Source organism: Lithobates pipiens, unplaced genomic scaffold (assembly GCF_037356315.1).
Source record: "Lithobates pipiens isolate NorthernLeopardFrog02 unplaced genomic scaffold, aLitPip1_a1.2 Scaffold_16, whole genome shotgun sequence".
Classification (NCBI taxonomy): Eukaryota; Metazoa; Chordata; class Amphibia; order Anura; family Ranidae; genus Lithobates; species Lithobates pipiens.
The window spans coordinates 566932165-566954933 of NW_027507748.1; the positions used below are offsets into that span (position 1 = coordinate 566932165).

At 40.3% G+C, this 22769-nt stretch overlaps 1 protein-coding gene across 4 annotated transcripts in view; it reads right to left on the reverse strand.

Annotated features, from left to right (window-relative positions):
* The window catches only part of SLC11A2 (solute carrier family 11 member 2), a 132456-nt gene that overhangs the window by 3863 nt on the left and 105824 nt on the right, over positions 1–22769 (reverse strand). For 3 of the 4 annotated variants that reach the window (XM_077483665.1, XM_077483667.1, XM_077483668.1), the window contains exons 16-17: positions 18243–18296; positions 28–177 (exon numbers count right to left, since the gene is read on the reverse strand). In XM_077483665.1, the coding sequence (XP_077339791.1) occupies positions 43–177; positions 18243–18296 (189 nt within the window). In that variant the 3' untranslated portion in view covers positions 28–42. Of the gene's footprint in view, positions 1–27; positions 178–18242; positions 18297–22769 lie in introns of those variants that run through there. The other variant, XM_077483666.1, reaches the window with a different exon arrangement.

A 22769-nucleotide genomic window follows, 5' to 3' on the forward strand; every position in this document is an offset into this window, starting at 1 on the left:
CTACAGCAATGATCTTATATATTGTTAATATAAATATGTAAATTATTTTATTTTCCTTTTTAACATAAAACTGAGCGGATGGTACAATACATGAACACACATAACATGGAGTAATACTAGAAGGGGGCTTTCTATTGCTGTACTTACACCATTTATATCCACAAGCGGTACAGGAAGCTTGTAAAACAGTAAAACATCACAGATTTATGGGTAGGCATTTAAACATCTTCTCTTTATGTCATTCCACATTACAGAGAGACCTACAGTGCCTTGAAAAAGTATTCATACCCCTTGACATTTTCCACATTTTGTCATGTTACAACCAAAAACATAAATGTATTTTATTGAGATTTTTTTTTTTTTTTTTTGCGATAGACCAACATAAAGTGGCACATAATTGTGAAGTGAAAAGAAAATGATAAATGGTTTTCAAAATGTTTATGAATAAATATCTGAAAAGTATGGTGTGCATTTGAAATCACTGAGTTAGTAAATAGAGTCCTTCTGTGTGTAAATTTCAGTATAAATACAGCTGTTCTGTGAAGCCCTCAGAGGAACGTTAGAGAACCTAAGACCCCTTTCACACTGGAGGCCTTTTTCAGGCAGTAATGCATACAATGCATTAAGATTAAAAAAAAACCTTCTGACTTTACAACCCCTTTACATTTTTGTGCACCCGTGAAATGGTGGCGAACCTCAGTACCTTATATTTTCTATAGGCGATGCTTCAATAGGACATCATGTTAGTGTTACAAAGGAGGTCTTGTGCTGGTATTATTGCTCTCACTCCGGCATGCATGATGATATTTAGTATGTGTATCGCAATCAATGTTTTCACAAGTGGGTGCCCTGATGCATGCATTTAGGTTAGTAGGTGCGTATATGTGGGGGGGGGGGGGATTTTATGTGCTTGGGTGTAACTTTATTTGTTTAAAAAAAAAATTTTTTTTTGCTTAACTTTTTTTTATCACATATGGATATATGTGGGATATGTGGAGGCAATCGGGGGAAGCGCAGCATCCAAAGGTATCCACCTGACAGGCAGGAGGTCTGCCTGTCAATTTTACACACAGTCTTCGTGCTTGCTGCCATTGGATTGTGTGTAAAACCCCCTGCTGTCAGGTCCGTACAATGTATTGACCTGGCAGTGAAAGGGTTAAATAGTAAATTGGGCTCAATGAGCGCTTCTGATCACCTACATACCTGAGTCACACAAACGCCTCTAAGGATATGGTTACAGATACAAACTGATAACAAACACAAAGTAAAATGCCCTTGTGAATAGGCTGTCATGGAATCACATGGTATGGGGCAATTAGAGTTGCTGGCACAGTTTGGGATCACATCAGCTATTGGAAGGTCTGACTAATAAAGATTAGGCATGACTGCATTTTTAAAGCAAAGTATAACCTGCTTATAGGCAAGAGGTCTATATGTTTTACTGAGTTATTTTGCATGAGGGAGAATTATTTGTGTTGATGAAAAGCACAGAGTTGATCCAGAAGGATATTGTATGGATTGTCAAGCCTAGGCTTGACAAAGGGGGCAGAGCCCCCGAAACATGTTACTGCCCACCCACTCCCGCACCTCAGGCTGAGTTGTACCGTGTGGCTGTACATAGACAGCTGCTGTAGATGCCGCTGATATCACCATCATCTGGCGGATCTTGTGCTTAGTCCTGGGGCATACTGATCCCATCGATCCTTTTGTTCCATCTTGCCATGGTGACACTTCATTTCTCTGCACGGTGAACCTAATATAGTCTACCTCCCTTTAAGTGATACTGTTGTTTACAAAAAAGTGTTGCAAGTTCTTAACCACTTGACCCATGGAAGGTTTTACCCCCTTTGTGACCAGGGCATTTTTTTTTTGCTATTCAGCACTGCACTACTTCGGTCATGCAACACTAAACCCAAATTAAATCTTTGATATTTAATCCCTACTGGGTTTTTCTATTTTTTGCTATATACACAAATAAATACCACAAATTAAAAAAAAATAAAAAGCATTTTTATTGGTTTCTGTTATAAAATTTTGCAAACAAATAATCTTGCTTCATAAATTTGAGCCAATATATAGTCTGCTACATTTCTTTGGTAAAAATAACCCAAATATATGTGTGTATTATTTAGTTTATGTAAATGTTATATATTCTACAAACTATGGCATACTGTATATCTTTGAAAATCGATCATTCCTGATGTACTGAAGACCTATCTCATTTCCTGAAGCCCAAAAATGCCAGCAAATACACCCAAATGATCCCTTTTTGGAAAGTAGATAGTCCAAGGTATTTAGTATGAGGCATGCCAAGTTAAAACTAAGAAATGTAAAATTTTATTTATTTTTTTCACAATTTTTTTTTCATACTGTCACCAGTGCAGTACAATGCCATCATATGACTGGTGTGGCAGTGATCAGGGATACTGACTGGTGACAGTATGTAAAAAAATAATAATTTTTTATTCTATTTTTTTTTGTTACATACTCTTTTCAGTTTAGCGTCACCATGCTGAAACTGTGGGGGGGGGGGGGGGGGTTCACTGTTATAAGCAATCATTTTTGCTGTCATGCACAGCTTTCTTTCATGACAGCCTGCTTATTATTGTTATTGGCTACAGCTAGGCGCCAGGTACCATGTGGGCCAATCACAGCATCACAATAGTAAGCAAGCAGTCATCAATGGAAGCCATTCATGACTGTTTTGTTTACATGGTAATTATGTGATCGCTGATTGGTCACAGCAATCACATGATACCCTGGGCCGCTCATACCAGCTGGGTCCTAAGATGTGCTCAGCAATGTACCAGTAAAAGTACAGTGGGTGTGCAGAAAGCGGTTAATCCCTGCACCCTGCTACGTTGTTTCCTTTGCATGTTACTAGCTGGATCATCCGCTCATCTTTTGGAGGAGCTGAAGAATCATTTTTTTAATCCTGATGTTTCATTCCCTTGCTGACTCATGGATGCATCATAAACTATAAAGTAAAGTGAGCTATTGTACTGAGCGCGCTGGATACCATCTTTTATTACTGATATTGTATGACATGGATATGTAGATGCACTGTGAAGACCTTTTGAGTGACAGGTGTAATATCAACTTTTATGGATTTTGCACACCCTTACATTTTGCATTTTGTATGGTATAGTTATAGATACACATTGCAGATTTGCAGAATATTATATTTATTCAGCAGTTTGCCCTTTTTGTATGTGTATGCAATCTATTTTTCATTCTTTATTATATAATTTGTAGTAGTTTACCATTATTGTCAGTTGCATTGCCATTACTTTAATTTTACCATTCTATTTTAATGGTAGTATTAATGGCTTAAAACATTAATTGTTTCTATATTCCATTAACTGTTTTGGGACAAAAAAAATGGCAGTTGCCAATGGTTCTTTAAGTGGTTGTAAAGGTGCAGCCTCCCCAAAAATACTTTCCTGAGCCCAATCTTGGCTCGGAGCTGCTCTCTCTCTCTCTCTCTCTCCTCACAGGGCAGATTGATAGCAGCAGGAGCTCTTTGCGAAGGAGCAGGTGGCGGGGCTGCATGTGTTAATAGACACAGATAACGTGGCTCGTGAGTGAGCCCACATGAGCAGCACAGACCAACAGGGTGCTGACATCACGCCACCGCTTCCACATCTGAAACCGGCGGCCATCTGCTCCTGTTTTGATGCAATTTGTATGCAGTTGGTTGGATTTTTTTTCTGCCTGTGTAACATACTGAGCTGTATTAAAAGTATTTTTATAATAAAATGACTACACTATATGAGCTTTCTTGTGGCTCCATTGCACAAGCGCTTCATTGCACACAGCATATATCATTGAATACGGATAGTCTCTGTGGTGGTGAATGCTGGAAGCCAAATACAATTGTGGAATTGTTGTGACCATGCATAATGCAAGGTTATATCTGGTGAATTGATAGAGTTCCACGTGTGGTGGACACTTTCAGTGTCACAAGCCTCTTCGGGGGAAGTAGCCTCCTACTAACTTTGGAGTATCCCCACTACTATTTGCTGATGTGCGCAGTGTCATTTGCATCTGGTGAGTGCATTGTGATGTTGGTCCGGAGGGCAGCAAGGGTGGCACACATCCTTTTGGTGATGGAATTCATAGAACAAAGCACCATTACTTTTTGCAACTAAGAACTTTACTTATTATTAAAAGAAGTTTCTTTGTTTTTTACACATTCAAAGTATTATATAGAAGATTTTTGTTTTATTACTTTGGAGACCTATTTGATCATGTCTTGGATATTCATTCACAAATTATTTGTGTATTTTATGTAACTTTTCTATTCACCAACATATAGTGTTTAATGCATTGATGTGATACATATTCATACATTTGTGAGCATAGCCTTTAGAAATACTATACTTTGAGGCATGGTGGTCCATCCATAGAGAGCGCCGCCTCCCCTATCCATGCGTCCGGCCCCCCGATCTACATATCAGTGGCACCGGACCATGGATTCCAATGCGGGGTGGGTGGCTCTAATTGGCTTCAAAAAAGGGTGGCCTTGGAGCCCAGAGCAAGCCCACCTAGTTGTGTGACTATAGCGAATGAAAGAAAGACCTGTTTCCCAATTGGCCAAAGCGTCAGGCGATCCGATAGGATAGAGTCTACTACTGCTGTGGCTCTGAGGAAGACAGTCCTCCCTCGTGACACGTAAGCCGTTTGTGATGCCATCTAGTCCCCCCCCCAACACCCGGTCCAGGTTGCAGGTGTCTAGAGACACGGTTTCATTTGCTTCAGTACTGGCAAGCCCTTTTTATAATGTTTGTTTGTAAGTATTTAAATATCGGTGCGCTAAAATCAATATCCCACCGTACACAATGAATATGTTTGATAAAGTGCTAAACAGTGTACCCCTATTGTGTGGATCAAATGGCTCATATATAAACACCAAATTATAAATAGACCCCACTCAGTGTAAAGCAAAATAAAGCGATAACAGTGTGCCCCAATCCAGGGGACCCCACTCAGCATTAGGCGGGATAAAGTGCTGACAATGCACCCCAATCCTGGGGATTAGGTTACCCCTAAAAATACAAATAAAATATACACATACACCATGGAGAAAATAGCAACATACAAATAATGGTGGATATGTAAATGAATCCCCGCTAACAGGTGTGCAGAATCAGTCCTGCAAAGGAGAAATGTCCAAACTTATGCTTTTAAACTTGCTTGCTGCTCCACTCATATTCACCAGTAAAATGATGGATCACATGAAATAAAATGAAAAAAAAAAAAAAAAACGCATCATTGCGCAATGTTGTGATGTAAATCTAAAGGCTGAATTGTATTCACATTGATGAAATGATTTAAGCGCTTTGAAAAAATGGTCAGTTGTGACACTGCTTTCCACACAGCATCTACTGTGCTGACACTCACATTCGATGCCATCACTAGCTCCTCCTCCCGATGCGTTGCGTCACGTCACGTGACCTTTTTCAAGGGTCAGAGCCTTTCTCCATGGTGTATGTGTATATTTTATTTGTATTTCGAGGGGTAACCTGATTCCCAGGATTGGGGTGCATTGTCAGCACGTTATCCTGCCTAATACTGAGTGGGGTCCCCAGGATTGGGGCGCACTGTTATCGCTTTACTTTGCTTTACACTGAGTGGGGTCTATTTATAATTTGGTGTTTATATATGAGCCATTTGATCCACACAATAGGGTTACACTGTTTAGCACTTTATCAAACATATTCATTGTGTAGGGTGGGTTATTGATTTATGTATTTATTTATATTTATGTATTTATTGTAGTCACAGAGTCAGAGCACTAATTGATTGGTTGCAGCTGTTATCATTGAGGTAATTCTCACATCAGCGCTTTAGTAATTTTTATTATTTGTTTGTAAGTATTACTTTTGCTGTGATATTTTTTTAAATAAATGTTATCTTTGGTAATGCACAAGGTTGTGCGCCCTCCTTTTCTTTCTATATGATCCTATTGGATGCCTAGCGATTTGGCGGAAGAGGTGACACACAGCGGAGGACGCTGGGGACCCGTACACTGGAGCCGCCATGACCGCTGTCTGCACTCCAGGAGAGGGGGGATGCAGTTTTAGTGCCGTGCAACGCCACCAGGGGGGATTTGTTTGTTTGCTGCACCCTCAGAAGAACAACGCACCAGCCGCCACTGACTTTGAGATATATATTGGCCTTTTTGCCAGCTGTCACTATTATTATTATTTCTCCAGCACTGACTTTTACTCATGTGTTTGTGTTCATCGAGAGCCCCGAGTCCTGTACTAACCATCAGGAACCAGAACGATTGGATCTCGCTCTCTCTCTCTCCTTACCAGCTGAGAAAAATGTAAATAAGTGTATGTAAAAAAAAAAAAAAAAAATAGAGGAAAATAAATATAGATAAATAGCTAGTTCAAGGTTTGATCTAGGTCAGTGTCAGGGTTAGAGGGGTCAAGGTAGGTCAGTATATTTTAGGTAGGTTTAAAAAAAAAAAAAAATAGCACTTTTTAAATTAGTGTCAATGGGCTTTATTCACAAAGTGGTATTTTCCTCTTTAAAATTTGCAGTAAAAAAACAGCTCATAGCTTTTTTTTAAAAAAGCTTTTGGGTAGTCACAAAAAAAAGCGCTATTAAAATAAGGCATGCGTTATATCATTGGAAAATGCGGTATTAATCTCATAAAACCATGCAGTATCTTAGCTCATGCAATATCCAGGGGAATGGATATAGTGGAGAAGAATTAGAACCTCTGTCAGTTTTTATTGCAATAATAATAATAATAATAAAATAAAATAGCTTAAACTTTGGAAATTTGCCAACTCACTAAGTCAGTGTGGTCCCTGCAGCATATGTATTAATACAAATGAAAAAGGGGACTAGAATTCTAGAATACCAGTCATAGGGAAGCTGCTTTCACAGGACACACGTAGTGTATTTAAAAAAAAAAAAAAAATAAGTTAATTTAGCTGAATACAAATTATCTTTCCAAATATCAAATATTGAAAGAAAATAGTATTTAAAAAAAAAAAAAAATCACACACATACGGTATATATAAATACCCTCCTACAACATTGTCTTTTTTATTAGTAGAAGAAGGGTATTTATATACACTATATTGTCAAAATTATTGAAACGCCTGCCTTTATACGCACTCGCACTTTAACGGCATCCCAGTCTTAGTCCGTAGGGTTCAATATTGAGTTGGCCCACCCTCTGCAGGTCCATAAAGACATGGATAAGTAAGTTTGGGGTGGAGAAACTTGACTGGCCTGACCTCAACCCGATAGAACACCTTTGGGATGAAACAGAGCGGAGACTGCGAGACAGGCCTTCTCATCCAACATCAGTGCCTGACCTCACAAATGTGCTTCTGAAAGAATGATCAAACAAACATTTGCATAGACACACTCCTAAACCTTGTGGACAGCCTTCGCAGAAGAGTTGAAGCCGTTATAGCTGCAAAGGGTGGGCCAACTCAATATTCAACCCTACGGACTAAGACTGGGATGTCATTTAAAGGTCATGTGCTTGTAACAGCAGGTGCCCCAATACTTTTGACAATATAGTGTGTGTATCTATGTTATTTTTGATAGTATTTTCTTTCACTATTTGATATTTAGAAAGATATTTTGTATTTACTTAAAGTATAACTAAAGAAAAACCTTTTTTTATTTAACCACTTCAGCCCCAGAAGATTTTACCCCCTTCCTGAACAGAGCACTTTTTGAGATTCGGCACCGCATCGCTTTAACTGACAATTGCGCGGTCATGCGACGTGGCTCCCAAACAAAATTGACATCCTTTCTTTACCACAAATAGAGCTTTCTTTTGGTGGTATTTGATCACCCCTGCGGTTTTTATTTTTTGCGCTATAAACAAAAAGAGAGACAATTTTGAAAAAAAAACAACAAAAAAAAAAAACAAATTTTTTACATATATACATAAAAAAAATATTTCCTCAGTTTCGGCTGATACGTATTCTACATTTTTTTTTTTTTTTTTTTACCAAAAATATCGCAGTAAGCGTATATTGATTGGTTTGCACAAAAGTTATAGCATTTACAAAATAGGGGATAGTTCTATGGCATTTTTATTATTATTTTTTTTTTTTTTTACTAGTAATGGCGGCGATCAGCGATTTTTATTGTGACTGCAACATTATGGCAGACACATCAGACATTTTTGACACATTTTTGGGACCACTGTCATTTATACAGCAATCAATGCTATACACATGCACTGATTCCTGTGTACCACTAGGGGCAGTGTAAGGGTTAAGTGTGACCTAGGGAGTGTTTCTAACATTGTGGGGGCACGGCTACGTGTTACACATCACTGATCTCTTCTCCCGATCACAGGGTGCAGAGATCAGTGTCACTACGTTCTTCCTCTCCGTGAGCCGATCGCAGGTACCCCCCCGGGGAGCGAGTCCGTGGGACCTGGGACCCGACTCACGGAGGTCCACCGCTGGTGATGCGTACGCGATAACACGGCAGCAAATTTAAAGGGACGTACAGGTATGCCCATTTGCCCAGCTGTGCCATTCTGCCGACGTACATTGACGTGCGACAGTCGGGAACCAGTTAAAGGGGTTGTAAAGGTAATTTTTTTATTTTCTACATAGGTTCCTTTAAGCTAGTGCATTGTTGGTTCACTTATCTTTTCCTTCGATTTCCCTTCTAAATGTTTTTTTTCTTTGTTTTCTTTGTCTAAATTTCTCACTTCCTGTTTCACCCCAGTAAGCTGTTCAGTAAGCTGTTCTGGCTGACTAACCACCAGCTCGGATGATGGTGAGAAGTTTACTGAGGAGAAACAGGAAGTGAGATATTCAGACAAAGCAAAAAAACATTTAGAAGGGAAATCAAAGGAAAAGGTAAGTGAACCAAGAATGCACTAGCTTAAAGGAACCTATGTAGAAAATAAAAAAATTTACCTTTACAACCCCTTTAAGCTTCAGATAGGGTGAAGATGTATTAGAACACTTAACAAGATATAATCCACCTGGAGACACAAAGTAGTTTTGATGATATGTACAGTTTTAATTGTGTTTAGGCATTAACTCTCAGTTATGAAGGGGTTAATATTTGCAGGTAAATGTCAATTTTGGCCAGGTGTATGAAACAGCTGATTATTTGATATGGATGCCCATCAGTTGTCCTTCCGACACTGCTGATCACAGACTGGAGTTAAGGGCCAATCACACCCCCCGTTATAATGTGATCAGCTGTGGCTGTATGAGGAAAAGATTGCAGATAACGGTCAAGCCCGTTAGCACACTGGTAATCAGGGCACTGACCATCAGTGCCGCCTCAACAGTGGCACTAATCAGTGCCCATCAGAAAACACTTTTTTCAAAATTTCCAGTTTGTTTAGCAAAAAATAAGGTAAAAAAGGCAATCGTGATTAAATGCCACCAAAAGAAAGCTTTATCTGTTTAAAAAAAAAAAAAAAAAACTGATTTAAAAAAAAATAGCAATTTCATTTGGGTACAATTTTGCATTAATAATTTTCAAAGTGTGACAACACTTCACCCAAAAGGAGAAGCTCTGCTTGTTTGCACCCTTCCCCTCATTTGACTTTTTTTTTTATGGGTACCTGGTTTTGCAGGTAAGAACCCTACCAAGTATGTCCAGCAATCTGAGTATGTATGATCCCCACCCCACTGCCTTCTGGGACACATACAGGTAGCAGAAGACAAGAAAGCACAGTAGGAAACCGGCTGTGAAGAATTGAACTGAAGAATCAGCTTGGGGGGCTGACAAACAGGTCCCAGAAGACAGCAGGGACCACTCAGAACGCCAATGTGCAGTAGGGAACCAGGCTGTGAAGCCGCAAGGCTCCACTTCCTGATTCTCTTACTGAAGTTGGCGTCACCTCCACCCGGAGCAAGGGATGGGTCGGCTTCAGGTGAGGACATCGCGGGCACCCTGGAAAAGTAAGAGTACTTATTTTAAAAGTCAGCAGCTACAGTATTTGTAGCTGCTGACTTTGATTTTATTTTTTCAGGCGGAACTCCACTTTAAAGGCTTGATACTTTTCCTACCTGTTGCACCACTTGACTCTTACTTTATCCATTAAATACAGATCATATTTCAGCAGAGTACATTCCAATTAGTTGCTATAGGTTACTGCACTTAACAAGTAAGTGTGGATTCTAATTTTGTAAACTGACTTATGGCAAACATTACAAGCATGGAATATGTTGGTGTATTTTCCGAGCACCCTGGAAGGCCCCAAAGATGGAGCATTCTGTTATGTAAATTTCCATTAAAAGTCTCCAGCACATCCCTTCAGCTCCCAAGTGTCCGGTAAGGCCACCCATCATTTAGTTGGTAAAGACCAGGACCAGAACAGCATGGTTTGCAGCATCAGCATATCTTGCATAATAAAAAGGACCTTGGGAATTGAGACCTCAGGGACACTGGAAATGACCTAAACAGGTATGTGAGCAGCTTACAGTTCTCTGGACTACATTAAAATAGACACTGCCAATGATTTTCCCTTCACTGAAGGCTGTATGAAGGTGGCGGGTTTTGGAAACGTATGTAGCTCCACAGAAACTATAACCATTTTACTCAACTCCGGCTCACCACACAAGGCTCCATTTTTGCAAGCACTCCAAAAATTTGAGCATAGGTTAGGGCAACTATGCAAGGATCACGCAACATGGATGCCTTGGTGGCTTTATCGAGTGCATCCAACCTCAGAATGTTAGTCCCATAAAGAAACATTTTTCAACTTGATGGAAGAGCTCTAATAGGGCTTTCTGTAAATAAAAATATTTAATTGTATGTGTGTCAATAGTCCCTGTGTACTAAGTGAGGGGAAAGTCCACAACAGCAGGTCTCAGTCACATGATGACGCAACTGAGAATGGGCAGACATCTACCCACCTATGTCCAGCTTAACTTCCTAAAAAAGAACAGGTTCTGAGATGCAAACCTTAATGCTGCATGATGGCTTCAAGATTAGAATGACTGGTTACCCCAAATACACAATTTTGGACCTCTTCTCTATTGTTATGGGAAAAAAACGATATGGTTTTTAATCCCTGTGTTGGAAATTTTTTTTAAATTGACAGGGTCTATAATGAAGCAGGGTTGTTTTAAATGTCCTTACAACTTATCCAGGTTATCCCAGGTAACACCTTGCATTATAATCTGAAGATATTTTTTTTTTTCCTTATAACATATCATTGAAAATTACAACCCAATTCCAAAAAAGTTGGGACGCTGTGTAAAATCTACATAGAAATGGTATAGTATCTAATTTTAAACATTTGGATAGGATTTGGCTATTGTGAATACAATATGGGCTTATGAGATTGGCAAACCATTGTATTCTGTTTTTATGTAGATTTTACATAGCGTCCCAACTTTTTTCAAATTGGTATTGTTCTATTACCATCTCTGGTTTTTAAAATGTTAATCCAGGCATTACCCCTCTAGCTGTTGTCTTATCTTGTTCCTGTCATAAGAAATATATTACTCCCTGTGACTATTAGTAGCCGAGAGCTCAGTTAGTATAGATGTAGACATGCGCAATCCGCTAACCCCCCCCCCCCCCCCAAGAATTGCACTTCCCAAAAGTCCTGACCCTGCAAACAGTATAGGCAGGCTCTTGGGTGTAAAGGTAGTAGCATTGTTTTGCTGGGAATGAAATTACTATGCATGCATGTGGAATGGGGCAGAGAGCAATGGGGAACAGATTGAGTTCTGTAGTCCAGCAGGCATGGGCCGGCAACGCTGGTTGGGAATTTAGTGCAGGAAAGGCACTATGTTGTTGTTGGATTGATGGCATATTCGCAAGTATTTTTCTATACTTACAGCTTTTTAATGGAACAAGGCATTAGCAAACGCACATGTATTAGAGAAATGTACTTTATTTTTGCCCTGACATTTTAAATCGAGTTTCAGAAATGACTTTATAAAATGGGATTTCCAAGTAAATTCAAAAGGTGGAATATCGATAGTGACCAAATATAACCATTCTTGTAAACGTCTATGCTTCCCACATTTTCTATTAAAAAAACCTAGAGGGATCACATGGAAGTCAAAGTATAAAAATGTTGTTGTTACCTTGAGCAATATGTCATGAGAGACTAATGAAGATCATCATTACTGATCTCATTAAAAATGAGAAGACACTTGACGGTCATTCTGAAGCTTTGACTCCAATTCTGTCTGACAAATAAGAAATCTAGAGACAAGTAGTTCTGACACTTTAATAAAGATCATTTAGAGGATACATGTTCTGTGATGTAAAAGTACTAAAGTCAGAGGCAGTCATTTTCAAAAACAGCCCCTGTACTTCTGTCATGACATTGTCAAATTAGAGAAAGACTGTTTTATTCTCATTAGAAATTATTATTAATAATCAAGGTAGAAAGCAGGAGACCCTTTTGTGTTAAAAAAAAAAAAAAAAAAAACATTGCAGCAAGAAAGCATATGCCATCTTGCACTAAACAAAAAACACGACAACTGAAAACGCTGTGAAAATCTTTATTAAAAGATTTCAGCTCATATCATGTCAGTTAATCTTCATGTCGTCTGATTTTGAATGCACACTAGTATCTTTTCATTGCATTTACTGTATTTTTAAAACAGCTTCTTTTAGAGGAATACAAAATGCAGACTAAATCATATAAATTTTTTCATAGATTTTTAAAACAGATGAAATCAACCAGGCTATGCAACTTAAGGCAGAAAAGTGCATAATCCCAGAATTTGATATGACAGGACTTGCCAATATGCAGTAAAATGTTTAAATGGGACATATACCGAAAGTACAAATGAGTGCACAAGCTACAAGACATATAACAAGCTTCATAAATATAAAAATGATAGTTTATTTCACAAGAAAGAGGTTGTTGCTTTTAGGATTGCATCTTGCAAATCAACATATACTACTGCCATTATTTATGCCGAACAGCTGTGACCTACTCAATGATAGAAATTAGTAAAAAGGTGTGAGATGGTGTAAAGATAGCAGGTTTAGGGTCCTTTCACACGGGGCGGACTCCGTCTGCGATCAACTTGCTCAGTAGGGGATCTGTCTGCTGATAGCCACTGAGCAGGCGGATGACAGGTCCCAGTCTGCTCTGCTGATGCAGAGTGGACACAGACACAGCCCACTCTCCTCTATGGGCAGTTGCATGTAAATGGACTGCTTGTTCGTTTACACCCGGCTGCCATGCAATCCAATCCACTGGATGGAACAGGAACGGATATCCATCCCTTTTTAGTGGATCAGATTGGATGAAGGTGGGTGTAAATTAACACATGTCCGTTTACACCCACCGCTCCATAGAGGAGATTGGATTAATCGTGTAAAAGGGGCCATAAGGTGCAGGAAATTTCAGGTAGTGTTGGAGATTCTTGCTCCCTCCTGCTCCCACTCACACATTCCTACGTGCATAGTGATGGGCCAATAACAATGTAGAGGCATGGGAGGGGAATCAGGCAAGTTCTGCCACTACATGAAAGTGTCAGGGCTTTGCTTGTTCACAAAGGCTCAACAGTTGAGGTGAATATGAACTGCTCCAAGTACATGTAAGCCCTCCGTAATGGTCCCTACATTTTATACCCGTTATCAGATCAATGCCACTTTCAGAATTACACATTCCATCCCAAAATGTCTGCATCCATCCATTTTTATAAAGATTTGTTAAAGAATATATATGAAAAAAATAAGCAGAAAACCACATTTAAAAGAAAGAAAGAGGGGGAAAAAAAAAAGAAGTAAAAAGGAGGACTGCAGGAAGACTTTAACCTTCATGTGGCCCTCATAGTGCTGCCTAAAGGTGAATTAGATAATGGCAAAAATAAATAAATGTAAACTGTAGTAGGCTGGCCCAGGATTCAAGCTATACCATCTGGACTTCCAAAAAAAGTGTCCATACGAGGGGTGGGCAACACAGCAAACAACCACTAACAAGCCCAAAAAAACATAAAAAAAGTGGAGAGTGCCTCCAAAACTGCCCGATAGACTTCATGTTCAAAGCTTGCTTCAAAATGAGGGCACAAAATCCATCTGGTAGAAATGAACAGAAGACCATGCAGCTTTTCAAATCTGGGAAACAGTTGCTTTGATGATGAAAAAGCCCAAGATGAACTCACAGATATAGTAGAACGTACTTGAAGCAAAAGGGTGAAATCAGACCACTGAGATCATGATCTTGAGTGATGGTCTGTCTGAGCCACCTAGAGATGGTAAAATTAAATCCTGGGCCACATTGCCATCTTGTCCCTATGCAGAATAGCAAGGGTTTCTTGCGGAATAGGGCCAGTTTAAAACACTTACTCAAATAGGTGAGGACTACACCACCTTGTGGGTAAAAGTAGAATGAGGAATGGGTTCAAATGGCAGTTACTGAAGTGTCAAGAGAACCAGGTTGAGGTCCCAAAGAATCACAGGGACATACAAAGGTTTTAAATTGTGAGAGGTTAATGGTCTCTGAAACAATATGGCAAGGGCAGAAACATGACCACTGATTATGATGAAAACCAGATCGAGCTGCAGGATTGAATTTACCCCACAGAGAAACCCTGGGGTAAGCCCTAAGACTAACACAAAATGAAGTAGGACCTGGCTTTTGGCACTGTAGGAACGACAGACTCAAAGATGACCCTGTCTCTCACCCTGGACTTTAAACAGCCATGCCATTAAAGCCAAGCCCATGAGATGAGAGGCTGAATGGCAGGGCCATAAACCAGTTGTGTAGTGGCCCCACAGCATAGCTTGGGTATTGCTGATGCATTGAAAAGATAGGGACATGTAAGTAAGCATCGCTGATGTCCACAGAAGCCAGAAAGTCTCCCTGGTGAAGGGAAGCGATGTCAGGTTTGAAAGAAATGCCCCATTAAGCTTGGAAAAATTGACTAGGTTAGAATAAAACCCCTGGGATTATTGTGCCACAGGAACTGGTGCACTGATCCAGAAGAACCAAGAGGGCTTGATGAAGATCTTCTAATCTGTGCAGTGACACAGGAAGGTTGGAGGGGAGAAACCAAGGATAGGGCAGGTGCTGAAACTCTAGACACAGGGGAGATGAGTAAGTAGCAAAATAAAGGGATGTTTCTTAACATATAACAAGGGAGAAGATTTAGCAGTCTGTTCCTTAGATTTCTTCTGCCTAGAAAGATGGAGGCTCTTGCTGCCAGTAACATATTTGATGATTTTGTCAAGAGCTGGTCCAAAGTTTTAAGACTTCCTGTGTCCCCCAGGGGACAAGAAATGGAAGATACCCATATAATGTCTGCCTATGCAGATTTAAGGATAGTGTTTAAAATAAAAGGCTAATTTTAACGGTCATCCAGTTGATCACTATGGAGGCTTAAGATATTTAAAGAAATTAGGAACCAGCAAGCTATGACAGTGTAGATATTTATATAGCAAACTAATGTAAAGCAGGTTTGATAACTCATCCCATTAAAGCTGGGTCCACACCGTAGCACAGAACAGCTGACAGCAGGGGTCCAGTGCGTCCCTGTTCACCGTTTCAAGTCTGATTTCAGACCAAAGCATTGCATGTAAAAAGAGAAAAACACACAAGAAAAGTAACTTTTTTTTTTTTTTTTTAAAGACTTGTGCCGGTTGGAAACCGTAAAATAAAACTGAAAATTAGTGATACCATCGAGTCTTCATAGGAAGGACATTTCACTGAATCAACACAGTGAAAAGAATTTACCCCACTGGTTATATTAGCATAACAATGCAATGTTTTTGTTCTCTTTTGGTTTTATCAGAGGTGTTTCTCACTTTTTACAAAGCTGTAATAAAGGCTAAACAAATATTATCTAAATACAAGAGCCAAGGTGTTCCAATAAAGACCAGTCACTGCTGATCTCTTCTCTTGTTTAGAATGACCGGCCTTGCATCTGCCCCTTTGTAATTTTAGGAATGTAGTGGATGAACAACCTGCTGTAAGCCAACCGCAGCTCTGCTCTCTGTACAAGCTATATATTACCTTTACAAAGTAATAACTGGGTTCACAAGGGCATTTGGTGCATACAAAGTGCATTTATATTTTGTAGTTACTGAGGAATATATCCAATGTAAATGTTTTGTGCCTAAAGTTCAGCTTTAATGTGTTGCACGCAAACTGTATATCTTCCAATGTATATGGCGTTGTGAACAGCATAAACAAAAGAGTACCATTGCCTTAACGTAACACCATTCTACTAATAATCTGTTGAGGCCTTATATTTATGCAATGTTTAGAGAAAATGTTGGTGAGGAGTGGAAAAACTCAGTATTGACAATAAAGTGGTTGCATTGCTGGAAATCAATGTTTGAGCAAAGTATAGTAGTCATCTTATTAATATATGAAACAAGCTAGTAGGTTTAAACATCTAAAAAGGACATTATAGTAACAAACAAGAAAATTCTTTCTCAGAAAGAACTAAACTAAAAACATTAATATGGATATAAAAACCCATTGAGCCATTGAAGAAGATCAGTGCTCTGGCAATGTGTGCCTTCTATCTGATAGAGCAGCAGAAGGAAATGTTATCAGCTTCATTGCACATTTTCCTTCACCATTCAGAAAGTTAAACATATGAAAACTTGGTAGTGCATTTTTTTCCAATCAATAATAGGCAGCTTATGTCAATTATAACAATACATGGACAATACAACAGAATGTTAACAGGTGATTTTTTTTTTTTTAAATGTTCCCCTTCAACAGCTTATGTGTTCAAAACAATCAATGCCCAGGTCCGTTCCTTAAGCACCGCCACCAGAATTCAGTGTTGTATGGAGACCACTGTACTAAAGACAAAGCTATTTATTAGAACCAATGCTCCAGATCTGAGATCCTCCACTTTTCTAGGACAGGCATCATCCCGCTTATTATGGCCATATTTTTGGTAAGAATTGACAGCAGGAAGAAGTTGTGGTTCTATCAGAGATCAGGGATTAGAACCTTCAGTTGGAAGATCTCTGTTTGAATGGCTGAGGTGAAGAATTACCTGAATAGTTTATTAGCATAATAGACTACCCCAAAACCTGGGGTAAAAAAAACAGTTCTGGCATTTGCTATGTGTGATCGTAAAAGATTTACAGGTATAAATCTATATTTAATACAGATCAGTTAATTACCATCTTATATTACTGGCAAGTGGTCACCATTGGCAGTGTTTTAAAGGAAAAAAAAAATAGAACTTGTTTTACAATACACTTCTATATATGTACAAAATATCAGAACATTTATTAGACAACCCTCCAAATGATCTAGTTTAGGGGTGTCCAGTGAAGGTTGCAGTGTATGTTACAGCATGCGCACTGCCATTTTAGAAAATAGTGCACTTTCAACCTTGCGATAACATTTTGGGAGAGGCCCTTTTCTGTTACAGGCAGACAGACACTGCTCCTGTGTACAAAGCCAGGTCTATAAAGACATTGTTTGATGAACACCTTTTGCATAATGTGGAGTGCCAATTTCAGACACACTTAAAAACTTTGTGAAAAGCCTTCCCAGAAGAGTGGAGGCTCTTATAACCAGAATAAAGAGGTCACCTCTGCATTAGTGCCCACAAATATGATGTCCAACAAGCCCATATAGATGTGATAGTTATGGGTCTGCACAATTTTGGGCATTAGTGTATTGCCTTTAATCAGTTTGCATGTCCCTTCACTCTAGCAGATTTTAGCTATAGATGCAAAACACAGGCCCTGCTTCTATTCCCATCACAGGCTGAATAGCAAGCAGCTACTTTGAGTTATGAATAAATACCTATTGCCGTATGGTCTGCCCTTTTGTTGCCATGCATTAGTCTATAGTCTCATCTCCAGATAAATCTATTCCTATAGATGCCATCCACTATCGGCACAGACAGTTGATAAAATCTCATGCATAATTAATGGTAAAAAATTCTGTTGACGTGGCTAACAAACGGTGATTGGCAAATTAAACATAACAGATATATACAAATTAAGAGATCAAAAAATTAAGACAATGATCAAAACAGGTTTTGATTTCTCAAAATGGGACATTGAACTAAATTGCAGAACCACCATGACATACATAATTTGATGTAAATAAAAGAGGAGGCAGAAAAACAGCCATGATTTATACAACTAACATAGCATCCTCTGTGCAAAATTGCACATACTTTTTGTAAGTTCACACAGTAAACCATAGAAACACACTGGCTCTGATGGCTACTTGCCATGCCCAGATACAATTCAAGCCCTTAGTTAATAACAGAAGAAGCAGCTTGATCTTCGGCAAGCATTATTTGATGAATGCTTACCGTCTGCCCGCATTCAAGGAACTTCAGGCCCAAGGCAACCAAGCATTGCCATGTCTGCAAGAAAGAAAAAAACAGCATAGTAAGTAGACAATACATACCAAAAGCTGTAAAACTAACATGTAACTACAATTTATACACACTGACATGATAAACCATGTCAGGCTATTAGTACAGATACAATACTGATCAAACCGTATATAATCCAAGCCTGACACTCTATTCAAATCTATTGTTGTCAGGCTCACAAGTTAGTTATACTCCAGTATATGACAGTTTTGTTTAATAATCATCGCAATAATCAAAATATTGGATATCAATGACATTACTGTGACTTACAGTGCCAGCATTACTAACAGTTAATTAGTATAATGCCGCATACACACGTAGCAGACTATCCGGCGGACTTAGTCTGGCGGACGTTCCGAACGAGCTACCTGCCCACACACGGTACTTTTGCGGCGGACTAATACGGCGTACTAAGTTTGCCTGACTATCCACCGTACATTTGAAATGAACGGACTGGCCCACACACGCAGAGGAAGGTCCGCTCATTTTGAGCGCGTCTCCAGGTAGCGGCGAGAAGACCCCCGAAGACGGAAGAAGACCCCCAGATCTGTGCAATAAACTATTTTTTATTATTGCGTTTTACTTTTTTTCACAGGTGAATGGGTAGGGGTACATTGTACCCCATACTCATTCACATAGGGTCGGGGGCCGGGATCCCCTTATTAAAGGGGGCTCATGGATTCCGATATGCCCCCTGCCTGCAGACCCCAACAGCCAGGGTTGTCGGGAAGAGGCCCTTGTGCTCATCAAAATGGGGACAAGGTGCTTTGGGGTGGGGGAGGCGCGGGCCCCCCCCTTCCCCAAGGCACCCCCCATGTTGAGGCTCGCTGCGTGACATCTTTCACATTAAAACCAAAAAAAAATTGGGCTAACTTTACGGTTTTGTTTTTTTTATTCATTAAAGTTAATTTTTTCCCAAAAAATTGCATTTGAAAGACCGCTGGGAAAATACAGTGTAACATAAAATATTGCAGCAATTGCCATTTTATTCCCTAGGGTCTCTGCTAAAATATATATAATGTTTGGGGGTTCCAAGTAATTTTCTAGCAAAAAATATTGATTTTAACTTAAGAAAGAAGTGTGGGAAAAAGATTTAAACTTTAAGTAGTTAAACTTCCTGCATTTACACCTTGTTGAAAACTTGGCAGTCTGCCCAGATTATTAATTTACACAGAAGTTCTATCCCTTTGATCTAAGAAGGAAGCTTAGTAACAATGTTGCAAGTTCAAAAAACTTGGCAGACTACTTAGATGTTTTCTTTTGACAGCTGAGTGAGCAGATAGTTTCTCCACTTGTTATATGAAAGAATCGGCAACCTCTGCAGGAGACATTGTCAGAGGGGTTGAATCGAGATCACGATTTTTTAACAATTGTGCAGCTCTACTGGAGGCCATTTGGATGAAGACTAGCAGCACTAAATTCTTGAGCTATCAACAGACCAACCTCTTCATTTTTTTTGAGCATGTGCAGAGCACAGAGAAACAGTGAATTCCTGGATTTTAAGTATAGTCACTTATTTTTAATGTTTTACATAGCTACACCTGCAAAGGAAGCCAGCTTAACCACTTCCCGACCAGCGCACGACGATGTACGTCGACAGCATGGCACGGGCAGGCATATTGGCGTACATGTACGTCCAATATTCGTTGCCGCCGTGCCATCGGGAGCGCGCCGCCGGCAGCGCGCTCCCGCGCTGGTCGGGACCTCCGTGAGTCCGGTCGCGGGACCCGCGGACTCGATCGCCACGGGCATCCCCGCGATCGTCTCACGGAGCGGCGGAATGGAGGAAATGCTGTATAAACAACATTTTCTCATTCTGCCTAGCAACTAGTGACGCTGATCTCTGCTCCATGTGATTGGAGCAGAGATCAGTGTACACTAAATGAAAGCCCAACCCCACCACAGTTAGTAACACACCCCTAGGAACACTTAACCCCTACACTGCCACCCACTGGTTAACCCTTTCACTGCCAGTGTCATTTACACAGGAATCACTGCATTTATATAGCAGTGATTACTGTATAAATGACAATGGTCCCAAAAATGTGTCAAAAATGTCCGATGGGTCCCCGACAATGTCGCAGTCACAATAAAAATCGCAGATCGCCGCCATTACTAGTAAAAAAAAAAATAATAAAAAATTATTAATAAAAATGCTATAAAACTATCCCTATTTTGTAAACGCTATAACTTTTGCGCAAACCAATCAATAATCGCTTATATATGTAGAAGAATACGTATCGGCCTAAATTGAGGGAAAAAAATGTTTTTTTATATATTTTTGGGGGATATTTATTATAACAAAAAGTAAAAAATAATGCGTTTTTTTCAAAATTGTCGCTCTATTTTTGTTTATAGCGCAAAAAATAAAAACCGCAGGGGTGATCAAATACCACCAAAAGAAAGCTCTATTTGTGGGGAAAAAAGGACGTCAATTTTGTTTGGGAGCCACGTCGCACGACCGCGCAATTGTCAGTTAAAGCGACGCAGTGCCGAATCGCAAAAAGTGGTCTGGTCTTTGACCAGCAAATTGGTCCGGTCTGAAAGTGGTTAAAGTGATCTAGCAGGACTTAATTTTCTGACTAATGTTCCACTTTAAGGTTTACTACTTCCTGGAATGCCTCCTATCTAACTTGATAGAGGTAATTGCTGGACAAAAAAAAGAAACTTGTCACCTGCCTAGCTGTAGGATAGATGCGTGCAAGCCACTGGCTGATCAGAATTACACATCCTTTAGAATATAAAACAGGAACCATATACCGTATATACTCGAGTATAGGCCGACCCGAATATAAGCCGAGGCCCCCAATTTACCCCCAAAAAAACTGGCAAACTTATTGACTCGTGTATAAGCCGAGGGTGAGACATGCCTGTCCATCCCTGTGTGTGTGTCCGTCCATCCCTGTGTGTGTGTCCGTCCATCCCTGTGTGTCCGTCCATCCCTGTGTGTCCGTCCATCCCTGTGTGTCCGTCCATCCATCCCTGTGTGTGTGTGTGTCCATCCATCCATCCATCCCTGTGTGTGTGTGTCTCCATCCATCCATCCATCCCTGTGTGTGTGTGTCTCCATCCATCCATCCATCCCTGTGTGTGTGTGTCTCCATCCATCCATCCATCCATCCCTGTGTGTGTGTGTATCCATCCATCCCTGTGTGTGTGTGTGTCTCCATCCATCCATCCATCCGTGTGTGTGTGTCTCCATCCGTGTGTGTGTGTGTGTGTGTGTGTGTGTGTGTGTGTGTGTGTGTGTGTGTGTGTGTGTGTGTGTGTGTGTGTGTGTGTGTGTGTGTGTGTGTGTGTCCAGCCTACCTGTGTCCCGAGCCTTTGTCCCGAGCCTCCGTCCCGTGTCGTGCCTTGCCTTCGTCCCGTCCCGTCCTGTCCCGTGCCGTGCCGTGCCTTGCCTTGCCTCCGTCCCGTGCCCTCTTCGTCGGCGGCCATTGTAAAATTCAAAAGCCGCGCCTCCTCCTTCGCCTGTGATAGGCGGAACACTGAATTTCCCAGCAGCCTGTGTTCCGCCTATCACGGACGTCGTATCATCCTCGTCCGTAGTACGAGGATGAGAAGATGCCCGTGATAGGCGGAACACAGGCTGCTGGGAAATTCAGTGTTCCGCCTATCACAGGCGAAGGCGGAGCCGGAGGCGCGGCTTTTGAATCAGAATGGCCGCTGTCTGTCTGCTCGACACGCTGATCGAGCGGGCAGACAGCGATGACTCGAGTATAAGCCGAGGGGGGCACTTTCAGCCTCAAAAAAGAGGCTGAAAATCTCGGCTTATACTCGAGTATATACGGTATGTATTTAAACTGTGTATTTCTCTGGTTAAACCTTAATTCAAGACATCGTTATAGGTATTAGACAAAAATCATAAAATAAGAATGACTACTGTAAAAAGTACAGATTTATTCAGCGAGGTTGGAATTTTTCTGTACATCTACCTGGAAGTACTGTTTAGGTTGCACAATAACAAATCTTTTTAAGCAAAACAGCAATACCAGAAACCTTCCATGTGAAAAATAGTTTCTAGAAACACTTCAGAGAGTGAAAATATAACACTCGTCAAGGTACATAGGGGGGAATTTATGAAAACTGGAGCAGCTATGAATGGCAACCAATCGGCTTTTAGTTTTAATTTTCAAAGCTTAACTGAATAAGCTGAAGTTAGAAGCTAAGTGGTCATCTTGTTTAGTTGCTCCACAGTCTGACTATTTGCACCATGATTTCTAGACAGACAGGGAGTTGTAAATGCCACTCCAGCCTGTAAGACTTACATCTGTTATTACCATATTCCTGTGATGGAATGACTTTCCCAGTTTTCAGAGCAGGACTGGAGATCGACCATGCCAGAAAGAATTATGTTTGACTGGACAGAAGCATTGAGCTATCCAAGGATTGGATCTGCTTGTTCCATGTTTTGAGGATCTTGAGCCAAAGGGGTCTGGAGTGAAATTGGGCTAGAACCCT